The 13,365-nt window shown below is 56.6% G+C and overlaps 1 protein-coding gene across 1 annotated transcript; it reads right to left on the reverse strand.

Annotated features, from left to right (window-relative positions):
• Positions 1-5,174: 5,174 nt before the first annotated feature.
• Positions 5,175-11,568, reverse strand: TEX52 (testis expressed 52). The gene is made up of 3 exons (XM_069950945.1): positions 11,507-11,568; positions 7,170-7,654; positions 5,175-5,522 (listed from the first exon to the last, which is right to left on the reverse strand). The coding sequence occupies exons 2-3, from the start codon at positions 7,640-7,642 to the stop codon at positions 5,264-5,266; spliced, it is 732 nt and encodes a 243-aa protein (XP_069807046.1). The 5' UTR covers positions 7,643-7,654; positions 11,507-11,568; the 3' UTR covers positions 5,175-5,263.
• Between the last annotated feature and the right edge of the window lie 1,797 nt (positions 11,569-13,365).

Raw genomic sequence — 13,365 nt, forward strand, 5'->3', positions numbered from 1 at the left:
GTGGAGCGTCCGGCCTGAGCCCCCTGTGTCGCAGTCCTCGGGGTGGTCATGTGGGGGGTCCGGCCTGAGCCCCTTGTGTGGCAGTCCTGGGGGTGGTCATGTGGGGGGTCCGGCCTGAGCCCCTTGTGTGGCAGTCCTGGGGGTGGTCATGTGGGGGGTCCGGCCTGAGCCCCTTGTGTGGCAGTCCTGGGGGTGGTCACGTGGGGGGTCCGGCCTGAGCCCCTTGTGTCGCAGTCCTGGGGGTGGTCATGTGGGGGGTCCGGCCTTAGCCCCTTGTGTGGCAGTCCAGGGGGTGGTCATGTGGGGGGTCCGACCCCTTGTGTCGCAGTCCTGAGGGTGGTCATGTGGGGGGTCCGGCCTGAGCCCCTTGTGTGGCAGTCCTGGGGGTGGTCATGTGAGGGTCCGGCCTGGGCCCCTTGTGTGGCAGTCCTGGGGGTGGTCATGTGAGGGTCCGGCCTGGGCCCCTTGTGTCGCAGTCCAGGGGGTGGTCATGTGGGGGGTCCGGCCTGAGCCCCTTGTGTCGCAGTCCTGGGGGTGGTCATGTGGGGGTCCGGCCTGAGCCCCTTGTGTCGCAGTCCTGGGGGTGGTCATGTGGGGGGGTCCGGCTCGGGCCCCTTGTGTCGCAGTCCTGGGGGTGCTCATGTGGAGGGGGTCCGGCCTGGGCCCCTTGTGTGGCAGTCCTGGGGGTGGTCATGTGGGGGGTCCGGCCTGAGCCCCTTGTGTCGCAGTCCTGGGGGTGGTCATGTGGGGGGTCCGGCCTGAGCCCCTTGTGTCGTAGTCCTGGGGGTGGTCATGTTGGGGGTCCGACCCCTTGTGTCGCAGTCCTGGGGGTGGTCATGTGGGGGGTCCGGCCTGAGCCCCTTGTGTCGCAGTCCTGGGGGTGGTAGTGTGGGGGGTTCGGCCTAGGCCCCTTGTGTGGCAGTCCTGGGGGTGGTCATGTGGAGCGTCCGGCCTGGGCCCCTTGTGTGGCAGTCCTGGGGGTGGTCATGTGGGGGTCCGGCCTGAGCCCCTTGAGTCGCAGTCCTGGGGGTGGTCATGTGGAGCGTCCGGCCTGAGCCCCTTGTGTCGCAGTCCTCGGGGTGGTCATGTGGGGGGTCCGGCCTGAGCCCCTTGTGTGGCAGTCCTGGGGGTGGTCATGTGGGGGGTCCGGCCTGAGCCCCTTGTGTGGCAGTCCTGGGGGTGGTCATGTGGGGGGTCCGGCCTGAGCCCCTTGTGTCGCAGTCCTGGGGGTGGTCATGTGGGGGGTCCGGCCTGAGCCCCTTGTGTGGCAGTCCTGGGGGTGGTCATGTGGGGGGTCCGGCCTGAGCCCCTTGTGTCGCAGTCCTGGGGGTGGTCATGTGGGGGGTCCAGCCTTAGCCCCTTGTGTGGCAGTCCTGGGGGTGGTCATGTGGGGAGGTCCGGCTCGGGCCCCTTGTGTCGCAGTCCTGGGGGTGGTCATGTAAGGGGGGGGTCCGGCCTGGGCCCCTTGTGTGGCAGTCCTGGGGGTGGTCATGTGGGGGGTACGACCCCTTGTGTCGCAGTCCTGGGGGTGGTCATGTGGGGGGTCCGGCCTGAGCCCCTTGTGTCGCAGTCCTGGGGGTGGTCATGTGGGGGGTCCGGCCTGAGCCCCTTGTGTCGCAGTCCTGGAGGTGGTCATGTGGGGGTCCGGCCCGGGCCCCTTATGTCACAATCCTGGGGGTGGTAATGTGGGGGGTCCGGCCTGAGCCTCTTGTGTGGCAGTCCTGGGGGTGGTCATGTGGGGGGTCCGGCCTGGGCCCCTTCTGTCGCAGTCCTGGGGGTGGTCATGTGGGGGGTCCGGCCTGGGCCCCTTCTGTCGCAGTCCTGGGGGTGGTCATGTGGGGGGTCCGGCCTGGGCCCCTTGTGTCGCAGCCCTGGGGGTGGTCATGTGGAGCGTCCGGCCTGAGCCCCTTGTGTGGCAGTCCTGGGGGTGGTCATGTGGGGGGGGTCCGGCCTGAGCCCCTTGTGTCGCAGTCCTGGGGGTGGTCATGTGGGGGGTCCGGCCTGAGCCCCTTGTGTCGTAGTCCTGGGGGTGGTCATGGGGGGGGTTCGGCCTAGGCCCCTTGTGTCGCAGTCCTGGGGGTGGTCATGTGGGGGGTGGGGCGTGGGACCCTTGTGTGGCAGTCCTGGGGGTGGTCATGTGGGGGGTGGGGCGTGGGACCCTTGTGTGGCAGTCCTGGGGGTGGTCATATGGGTGCAATGCCCTGGCCCCTGGGGGCCACTTCCGCAGTGCTGGTGTTATGAGCGGGCAATGACCGGGGCAGCTGCAGGGTGTATACTTGTCACGGTATAGGCCTGAGGGCGGCACAGCTGTAGGGCCGGTCTGTGGAATCTGCGGGTGATGATGGGCATGCGATTCCTCGCTGCACTTAGTCAGGGCACCAGTTAGTGGACACCAATGCCAGGGTTCAGTAACAGCGGTTTTATTATAGATGAGGTAACTAGTAGCAACAGTCTCTCCGGATGCAACCGGGTATATAGCAGGCTTTGACAAATAAAGCAGGAGTGGTGCTGCATAGGCTGTGAGAATACGTGCCGGATGATGGGAGTAGGAGTATGAGAGAAATAGTGTTGCTGGGTGGATTAGCTTGAGAGTAATACTTGCTGTGAATCCTTGTAGCGATGAGGAGAGATAACGGAATGACACCCAGATGAGAGAGAAGACTCCGGACACTTGAGCAGGCAGATACAGCTGAAGACTTGAATACAGCAGAGCACCTGATCCACACTTCTAGTGGTGAAGTGGGAGCTGCAGAGAAGAAGCCCAACTCCTCTGAGGCAGGAGAGGGACGACACACATCCTCCTTGCCTGGAAGCAGGGGGAAGACTAACTTGTTAGGAGGAAGTGGGAGGTCACATGGTTGCTCCTGGCCAGGGCTAGTCGGCCATTGGAGGAACCATGGTTACAGGTCATGTGATCAACAGCCTTGCATACCACTGTACACTGTAATAATACACAGGAATACATGAGAATACACATGAGAATGCACATTACCAGAGAATACTAGGGGAAAACCAGCAGCAGTTGCAGTGCAAACACTTACCAGAACAGGCATTGACACAGCAATAGAAATGGCCATAATAGGAGTAGTAGTCTGCATGTTCTGGGACACTGCATGGGGGGGTCCGGCTCGGGCCCCCTGTGTCACAGTCCTGGGGGTGGTCATGTAAGGGGGGGGGGTCCGGCCTGAGCCCCTTGTGTGGCAGTCCTGGAGGTGATCATGTAGGGGTCCGGCCTGGGCCCCTTGTGTCACAGCCCTGGGGGTGGTCATGTGGGGGGTCCGGCCTGAGCCCCTTGTGTGGCAGTCCTGGAGGTGATCATGTAGGGGTCCGGCCTGGGCCCCTTGTGTCGCAGCCCTGGGGGTGGTCATGTGGGGGGTCCGGCCTGAGCCCCTTGTGTGGCAGTCCTGGGGGTGGTCATGTGGGGGGGTCCAGCCTGGGCCCCTTGTGTGGCAGTCCTGGGGGTGGTCATGTGGGGGGTCCGGCCCGGGCCCCTTGTGTGGCAATCCGGGGGGTGGTCATGTGGGGGGTCCGGCCCCTTGTGTCGTAGTCCTGGGGGTGGTCATGTAGGGGGTCCGACCCCTTGTGTCGTAGTCCTGGGGGTGGTCATGTGGGGGGGTCCGGCCTGGGCCCCTTGTGTGGCAGTCCGGGGGGTGGTCATGTGGGGGGTCCGGCCCGGGCCCCTTATGTCGCAGTCCTGGGGGTGGTCATGTGGGGGGTCCGGCCTGGGCCCCTTGTGTCGCAGGCCGGGGGGTGGTCATGTGGGGGTCCGGCCCGGGCCCCTTGTGTGGCAGTCCTGGGCCCCTTGTGTGGCAGTACGGGGGGTGGTCATGTGGGGGGTCCGGCCTGGGACCCTTGTGTGGCAGTCCGGGGGATGGTCATGTGGGGGGTCCGGCCCAAGCCCCTTATGTCGCAGTCCTGGGGGTGGTCATGTGGGGGTCCGGCCCGGGCCCCTTTGTGATACTCTAGTGTCTCAGGTGTAGGTGTATACAGGTGTGATGTTGATACCTGTTTGGCCAGTTTATGTCCCCAATGGTCGGTAATCTCCGGGAGCGTTTAGCGTCACTTGGGCACTTGTTCACGGCAGCCTGGAGTGGTAGCAGACCCACCCGGGTAGTTGGTACCACCCCCCACAGAAAGGGGAAATAACCCAAGTGTTCGGTGGTGTGCATGGGTGCAGGTGCTGACAGATTTGACCAGAGTCCCGTGCGTTCAATAAAAATAGAAAACTTTACTGAGTACGGCTTGAGGTGAACAGTTCACACAACACAACAGTCCAGATCTTGGTTCAGCAAACGCTGTGGCTGACAGTGAGGTAGAACCAGTGCTTGTGAGAGTTGGTGCTGTGTAGAGAGAAGGAAGAGGAGAGGAGTTGCCAGAGGAGCCCTGCCCAATGTAGTGAATGTACGCTGTCGGAGCAAGTGTATAGGTAGAGATAAAGAAGATACTCGTACTTATGGAGGCCTAGTTATGGCTCTGAACTGCCAATGCACCCTAGTTGCGTAGAACCTGTCCTAGGTAGTAGTACGAGCCCCAGTCGTTGGTTTTCCGGGTGTAGCAGGTTGCCAAGACTTCCCAGTTGTCCTGCACTGTGCAGTAGGATACGTAGACCTTTTCCCTGGTAGCTTTGTCCTACTGGGGTCAGTTTCTCTAGTGTCAGGAAACTGCCCTGCACATTTTAGAAAGTTTCCTGGCGTGGGCAAGGGTTATCCTATGTGGCTTCTCTCCCCTAATAGCACTGCATAGTGAACATAGTGTATAGCAGGAAAACTCTGTAGTGAGCTAGTATCTCACACTTCTGTCTGCTTGGATCTCCAACTACTAACTTCCTCCCACCAGGAACTAACCCCTCCTTCAGGGGCAAAATGTAACCCTCTTGTGAGATGTGGGGCTGAATGTGGTGAGAGAGAGGACAGACAGGATAGGTTTAGAGGAAAGAGCACCTGTGCCTGATCAGCATATGGGGGGGGGGATTTATCAAACTGGTGTAAAGTAGAATTGTCTTAGTTGCCCATGGTATAAAACAGTTAACCCTTGACTTTAGCTGTGCATAGAAGACACAAAAACAGTGGTGACACCTAGTGGGGAAAACAAAGTACTACATCTCCCACTGATAGTGACTTACTCAGGTGCTCTAGACAGCACCATGGTCGTGTCGCAGTCCTGGGGTGCTCATGTGGAGGGTCCAGTCCCCTGTATCGCAGTCCTCGGGGGGCTCATGTGGGGGTTCCGGCCCAGGCCCCTTGTGTCGCAGCCCTGGGGGTGGTCATGTGGGGGGTTCGGCCCGGGCCCCCTGTGTCGCCGTCCTGGGGGTGGTAAGGCGGCTGTTGTACGGTGCGACACTCCGCGCTCCTCTCTGCAGTTCCCGATACTTCTGCAGAATCTCCTGGTACTTGGGCGATTGATTCTTCAGGGTGAGTTTTCGGGGTGTGTGGGGGAACTGGGGGGCGCTGTACAGTCCAGAGTTCACAGGGACGAGGGTCATTTCTGATCCAACTGCTGCTGTGATACCTGGTGCCGTATATCTGCTGAGAGACGACACGAAAGATGACTGCCGCTATGTGTACACTGAGAGACAGCACAGGAGAGATGACTGCCCCCTATGTGTACACGGAGAGACATCACAGGAGAGGTGACCGCCCCCTATGTGTACACGGAGAGACATCACAGGAGAGGTGACCGCCCCCTATGTGTACACGGAGAGACATCACAGGAGAGGTGACCGCCCCCTATGTGTACACTGAGAGACAGCACAGGAGAGATGACTGCCCCCTATGTGTACACGGAGAGACATCACAGGAGAGGTGACCGCCCCCTATGTGTACACGGAGAGACATCACAGGAGAGGTGACCGCCCCCTATGTGTACACTGAGAGACAGCACAGGAGAGATGACCGCCCCCTATGTGTACACTGAGAGACAGCACAGGAGAGATGACCGCCCCCTATGTGTACACTGAGAGACAGCACAGGAGAGATGACCGCCCCCTATGTGTACACTGAGAGACAGCACAGGAGAGATGACCGCCCCCTATGTGTACACTGAGGGACATCACAGGAGAGATGACCGCCCCCTATGTGTACACTGAGAGACAGCACAGGAGAGATGACCGCCCCCTATGTGTACACTGAGAGACAGCACAGGAGAGATGACCGCCCCCTATGTGTACACTGAGAGACATCACAGGAGAGATGACTGCCCCCTATGTGTACACTGAGAGACATTACAGGTGAGATGACTGCCCCCTATGTGTACACTGAGAGACAGCACAGGAGAGATGACCGCCCCCTATGTGTACACTGAGAGACAGCACAGGAGAGATGACCGCCCCCTATGTGTACACTGAGAGACAGCACAGGAGAGATGACCGCCCCCTATGTGTACACGGAGAGATATCACAGGAGAGATGACTGCCCCCTATGTGTACACTGAGAGACATCACAGGAGAGATGACCGCCCCCTATGTGTACACTGAGAGGCATTACAGGAGAGATGACCGCCCCCTATGTGTACACTGAGAGACAGCACAGGAGAGATGACCGCCCCCTATGTGTACACTGAGAGACAGCACAGGAGAGATGACCGCCCCCTATGTGTACACGGAGAGATATCACAGGAGAGATGACCGCCCCCTATGTGTACACTGAAAGACATCACAGGAGAGATGACCGCCCCCTATGTGTACACTGAGAGACATCACAGGAGAGATGACCGCCCCCTATGTGTACACTGAGAGACTGCACAGTAGAGATGACCGCCCCCTTTGTGTACACTGAGAGACAGCACAGGAGAGATGACTGCCCCCTATGTGTACACTGAGAGACTGCACAGGAGAGATGACTGCCCCCTATGTGTACACTGAGAGACTGCACAGTAGAGATGACTGCCCCCTATGTGTACACTGAGAGACTCCACAGGGGAGATGATCGCCCCCTATGTGTACACTGAGAGACTGCACAGGGGAGATGATCGCCCCCTATGTGTACACTGAGAGACTGCACAGGAGAGATGATCGCCCCCTATGTGTACACTGAGAGACTGCACAGGGGAGATGATCACCCCCTATGTGTACACTGAGAGACTGCACAGGGGAGATGATCGCCCCCTATGTGTACACTGAGAGACTGCACAGGGGAGATGACCGCCCTCTATATGACACATCCCTCTCTTACCGTCTGAAGCCTTCTGGCGGCAGGATGTTGCCGTGTCTGTCAGTAGGGGGCGCTCTCCCCTGGCTCAGTATCCGCAGGGTCCTAGTGTCCGCCTCGCTCCGCTGGAGTCTGCTGCACCGCACATACTTGTCCCACGTGTTCTCCTCCATGCGGGAGGGCGGGGGGATGACGTCACCGGCTCCGGCTGCAGTTACACTGATCCGCCTCCAGATGTCGCTGTTGTGGGGTCTATCCTGGCGCAGGGAAAGCAGGGGGGGCAGCCTGCTCACCTCCAGCCAGGTGAGGAAGCCCCGGGTTGGGGGCGGCGGCTGCTCTGCCGCTAGGGGGCGCCTCAGCCTAGTCATCAGCTCCAACTTTACATCAGTACATGGGGGGCGCTGCAGAGTTATCCTGTGGAGGCCGCGGGGCGCGAAGCCGGAGAGGTGGACGGGGGGGTCTGACAGTAAGGGGACGGGGTGCGGGGTGCAGGACATGGTGGGGGGCACCTGGAAGGAGAGTGGGCAGACATTTATATACAGACACTATACCGGCCCCCGGCTATGTATATACAGACAATATACCGCCCACCCCCCCAATTTATATACAGACAATATACCGCCCCCCCCCCAATTTATATACAGACAATATACCGCCCCCCCCCAATTTATATACAGACAATATACAGCCCCCCGGCCATTCATATACAGACATTATATCGGTACCGTCTCTCCTTGTGGAGATCACCACCTTGCAGGCAATGCATTCTGGGACAGTATGCTAATGAGAAGGGAGAATGTCTCTCTAGTGCCACCTAGAGGAGGAGGTGGGTAGTTAGGGCAGAGAGAGCATCAGATGGTGCATTAGATTCCTGAGAGAAAAGCGCAGCGTACGCCTGAAAATTCGGCACGTTTCAATGAGGCTGTGCAACCACATAAACCACCCCCATAGTATTCTATAATCTATTGTTCCCTGTTATCAGCCATTACACGTAGAGTTCTGTGCCTAGGATTGTTATAGGGGAGAGAAGGAAGCTTAAAAGGGCGATTCAGGAGTAGAAAGACAGCGCCACTGCTGTCCTCAGTTTGGGTGCGTTATTGCAGCTCAGTTCCATAGCAGTAAATGGCACCCAGTCGTAATACCACCCATAGCCTAAGGACAGGGGTAGCGCTGTTCTCCAGCAATGCACCATGCCATCAGCTGTGAGAACTATCAGGGGTTTTGGCTTCAGGACTTGTTCCCATTTACTGACAGCAAAGAGAGAGCATGAAGCTGCTGAGAGAGAAGAGAGAAGAGCTGAAAGAGAAGAGAGAAGAGCTGAGAGAGAAGAGAGAAGAGCTGAGAGAGAAGAGAGAAGAGCTGAGAGAGAAGAGAGAAGAGCTGAGAGAGAAGAGAGATAAGAGCTGAGAGAGAGAAGAGCAGAGAGAGAAGAGCAGAGAGAGAAGAAGAGCTGAGAGAGAAGAAGAGCTGAGAGAGAAGAAGAGCTGAGAGAGAAGAAGAGCTGAGAGAGAAGAAGAGCTGAGAGAGAAGAGAGAGAAGAAGAGCTAAGATCTGAGAGAGAAGAAGAGCTGAGAGAAGAAGAGCTCAGAGAGAAGAGCTGTCCTCAGTTTGGGTGCGGTATTGCAGCTCAGTTCCATAGCAGTAAATGGCACCCAGTCGTAATACCACCCATAGCCTAAGGACAGGGGTGGCGCTGTTCTCCAGCAGTGCACCATGCCATCAGCTGTGAGAACTATCAGGGGTTTTGGCTTCAGGACTTGTTCCCATTTACTGAAAGCAAAGAGAGAGCATGAAGCTGCTGAGAGAGAAGAAGAGCTGAGAGAGAAGAGCTGAGAGAGAAGAGAGAAGAAGAGCTGAGAGAGAAGAGAGAGAAGTGCTGAGAGAGAAGAGCTAAGAGAGAAGAGAGAGAAGAGCTAAGAGAGAAGAGGAGCTGAGAGAGAAGAGAGAAGAGGAGCTGAGAGAGAAGAGCTGAGAGAGAAGAACAGAGAGAAGAGCTGAGAGAGAAGAGCTGAGAGAGAAGAGCTGAGAGAGAAGAACAGAGAGAAGAGCGAAGAGCTGAGAGAAGAGCTGAGAGAGAAGAGCTGAGAGAGAAGAGAGAAGAGCTGAGAAGAGAAGAGCTGAGAGAGAAGAGCTGAGAGAGAAGAGAGAGAAGAGCTGAGACAGAAGAAGAGAAGAGAGAAGAGCAGAGAGAGAAGAGCTGAGAGAGAAGAGAGAGAAGAGCTGAGAGAGAAGAGAGAAAAGAGCTGAGAGAGAAGAGAGAAAAGAGCTGAGAGAGAAGAGAGAAAAGAGCTGAGAGAGAAGAGAGAAAAGAGCTGAGAGAGAAGAGAGAAAAGAGCTGAGAGAGAAGAGAGAAAAGAGCTGAGAGAGAAGAGAGAAAAGAGCTGAGAGAGAAGAGAGAAAAGAGCTGAGAGAGAAGAGAGAAAAGAGCTGAGAGAGAAGAGAGAAAAGAGCTGAGAGAGAAGAGAGAAAAGAGCTGAGAGAGAAGAGAGAAAAGAGCTGAGAGAGAAGAGCTAAGAGAGAAGAGAGAGAGCTGAGTGAGAAGAAGAGCTGAGAGAGAAGAGCTTTGAGAGAAGAGAGAGAAGACGAGCTGAGAGAGAAGACGAGCTGAGAGAGAAGACGAGCTGAGAGAAGAAGAGCTGAGAGAGAAGAGCTGAGAGAGAAGAGCTGAGAGAGAAGAGCTGAGACAGGAGAGAGAGAAGAGCTGAGAGAGGAGAGCTGAGAGAGAAGAAGAGCTGAGAGAGAAGAAGAGCTGAGAGAGAAGAAGAGCTGAGAGAGAAGAAGAGCTGAGAGAGAAGAGGAGCTGAGAGAGAAGAGGAGCTGAGAAAGAGCTGAGAGAGAAGAGAGAGAAGAGCGGAGAGAGAAGAGGAGCTGAGAGAGAAGAGGAGCTGAGAAAGAGCTGAGAGAGAAGAGAGAGAAGAGCGGAGAGAGAAGAGCTGAGAGAGAAGAGGAGCTGAGAGAGAAGAAGAGCTGAGAGAGAAGAGCTGAGAGAGAAGAGAGAAGAGCTGAGAGAGAAGAGAGAAGAGCTGAGAGAGAAGAGCTGAGAGAGAAGAGAGAAGAGCTGAGAGAGAAGAGAGAAGAGCTGAGAGAGAAGAGAGAAGAGCTGAGAGAGAAGAGCTGAGAGAGAAGAGCTGAGAGAGAAAAGCTGAGGGAGAAGAAGAGCTGAGAGAGAAGAGAGATAAGAGCTGAGAGAGAGAAGAGCAGAGAGAGAAGAGCAGAGAGAGAAGAAGAGCTGAGAGAGAAGAGCTGAGAGAGAAGAGCTGAGAGAGAAGAAGAGCTGAGAGAGAAGAAGAGCTGAGAGAGAAGAAGAGCTGAGAGAGAAGAGAGAGAAGAAGAGCTAAGATCTGAGAGAGAAGAAGAGCTGAGAGAAGAAGAGCTCAGAGAGAAGAGCTGTCCTCAGTTTGGGTGCGGTATTGCAGCTCAGTTCCATAGCAGTAAATGGCACCCAGTCGTAATACCACCCATAGCCTAAGGACAGGGGTGGCGCTGTTCTCCAGCAGTGCACCATGCCATCAGCTGTGAGAACTATCAGGGGTTTTGGCTTCAGGACTTGTTCCCATTTACTGAAAGCAAAGAGAGAGCATGAAGCTGCTGAGAGAGAAGAAGAGCTGAGAGAGAAGAGCTGAGAGAGAAGAGAGAAGAAGAGCTGAGAGAGAAGAGAGAGAAGTGCTGAGAGAGAAGAGCTAAGAGAGAAGAGAGAGAAGAGCTAAGAGAGAAGAGGAGCTGAGAGAAGAGAGAAGAAGAGCTGAGAGAGAAGAGCTGAGAGAGAAGAACAGAGAGAAGAGCTGAGAGAGAAGAGCTGAGAGAGAAGAACAGAGAGAAGAGCGAAGAGCTGAGAGAAGAGCTGAGAGAGAAGAGCTGAGAGAGAAGAGAGAAGAGCTGAGAGAGAAGAGCTGAGAGAGAAGAGCTGAGAGAGAATAGAGAGAAGAGCTGAGACAGAAGAAGAGAAGAGAGAAGAGCAGAGAGAGAAGAGCTGAGAGAGAAGAGAGAGAAGAGCTGAGAGAGAAGAGAGAAAAGAGCTGAGAGAGAAGAGAGAAAAGAGCTGAGAGAGAAGAGAGAAAAGAGCTGAGAGAGAAGAAGAGCTGAGAGAGAAGAAGAGCTGAGAGAGAAGGAGCTGAGAAAGAGCTGAGAGAGAAGAGCGGAGAGAGAAGAGCTGAGAGAGAAGAGGAGCTGAGAGAGAAGAAGAGCTGAGAGAGAAGAGCTGAGAAAGAAGAGAGAAGAAGAGCTCAGAGAGAAGAGCTGATAGAGAAGAGCTAAGGGAGAAGAAGAGCTGAGAGAAGAGAGAGAAGAGCTGTGAGAGAATAGAGAGAAGAGCTGAGGATATGGAGGATTCCCCACCATTATGAGATTAGAGAGGAACTCACCGGATTAGCGGAGGACAACGGCTCCCATCATCCCCGACAGAGGCAGCAGAGCAGGCACTGTGCTGTGTGTACACCTCCTCCATGGAGACGCTGGCTGGGGGAGGGGAGAACTGGTAGGACAAGAAAGGAGCGGGAGAGGCAAGACACCGGACAGAACTACAGCCCCTCCCATCCAGACTCCTCTACCCCCCAGACCACCATGTCACATCCAGACTCCTCTACCCCCCCCCCCCCCCCCCAGACCACCATGTCACATCCAGACTCCTCTACCCCCCCCCCCCCCCAGACCACCATGTCACATCCAGGCTCCTCTACCCCCCCCCCCTCAGACCACCATGTCACATCCAGACTCCTCTACCCCCCAACCCACCATGTCACATCCAGACTCCTCTACCCCCAACCCACCATGTCACATCCAGACTCTTCTACCCCCACAGACCACCATGTCACATCCACTCATCTAACCCCACAGACCACCATGTCACATCCAGACTCCTCTACCCCCCTCCCCCCAGACCACCATTTCACATCCAGACTCGTCTACCCCCCTCCCCCCAGACCACCATGTCACATCCAGGCTCCTCTACCCCCCAACCCACCATGTCACATCCAGACTCCTCTACCCCCCCAGACCACCATGTCACATCCAGACTCCTCTACCCCCCAACCCACCATGTCACATGCAGGCTCCTCTACCCCCCACCCCCCTCAGACCACCATGTCACATCCAGACTCCTCTACCCCCCCAACCCACCATGTCACATCCAGACTCCTCTACCCCCCCAACCCACCATGTCACATCCAGGCTCCTCTACCCCCACAGACCACCATGTCACATCCTGGCTCCTCTACTCCCCCCCCCCCCCCCCGACCACCATGTCACATCGAGGCTCCTCTACCCCCCAACCCACCATGTTACATCCAGACTCCTCTACCCCCCCCAGACCACCATGTCACATCCAGACTCCACTACCCCCCCAGACCACCATGTCACATCCAGACTCCTCTACCCCCCCCTCCCAGACCACCATGTCACATCCAGACTCCTCTACCCCCCCCAGACCACCATGTCACATCCAGACTCCTCTACCCCCCCAGACCACCATGTCACATCCAGACTCCTCTACCCCCAACCCACCATGTCACATCCAGACTCCTCTACTCCCCAACCCACCATGTCACATCCAAACTCCTCTACCCCCCCAGACCACATCCAGACTCCTCTACCCCCCAGACCACTATGTCACATCCAGACTCCTCTACCCCCCCGACCACTATGTCACATGCAGACTCCTCTACCCCCCCAGACCACTATGTCACATCCAGACTCCTCTACCCCCCCGACCACTATGTCACATGCAGACTCCTCTACCCCCCCAGACCACATCCAGACTCCTCTACCCCCCGACCACTATGTCACATGCAGACTGCTCTACCCCCCAGACCACTGTCACATGCAGACTCCTCTATCCCCCCAGACCACTATGTCACATGCAGACTCCTCTATCCCCAGACCACTATGTCACATGCAGACTCCTCTATCCCCAGACCACTATGTCACATGCAGACTCCTCTACCTCCCCGACCACTATGTCACATGCAGACTCCTCTACCTCCCCGACCACTATGTCACATGCAGACTCCTCTATCCTCAGACCACTATGTCACATCCAGACTCCTCTACCCCCCCAGACCACTATGTCACATGCAGACTCCTCTACCTCCCCAACCACTATGTCACATGCAGACTCCTCTATCCTCAGACCACTATGTCACATGCAGACTCCTCTATCCCCAGACCATGTCACATGCAGACTCCTCTATCCCCAGACCACTATGTCACATGCAGACTCCTCTAT

Source organism: Dendropsophus ebraccatus, chromosome 1, assembly GCF_027789765.1.
Source record: "Dendropsophus ebraccatus isolate aDenEbr1 chromosome 1, aDenEbr1.pat, whole genome shotgun sequence".
NCBI lineage: Eukaryota > Metazoa > Chordata > Amphibia > Anura > Hylidae > Dendropsophus > Dendropsophus ebraccatus.

Bases quoted from the DNA above. Each gene is read 5' to 3' on its own strand.
- TEX52 (XM_069950945.1), bottom strand. From the start codon at position 7,642: ATGTCCTGCACCCCGCACCCCGTCCCCTTACTGTCAGACCCCCCCGTC. The intron at 5,523-7,169 runs GTAAGAGAGGGA...GTCTCTCAGCAG, and splicing joins CCGCCAGAAGGCTTCAGACG to ATATACGGCACCAGGTATCA.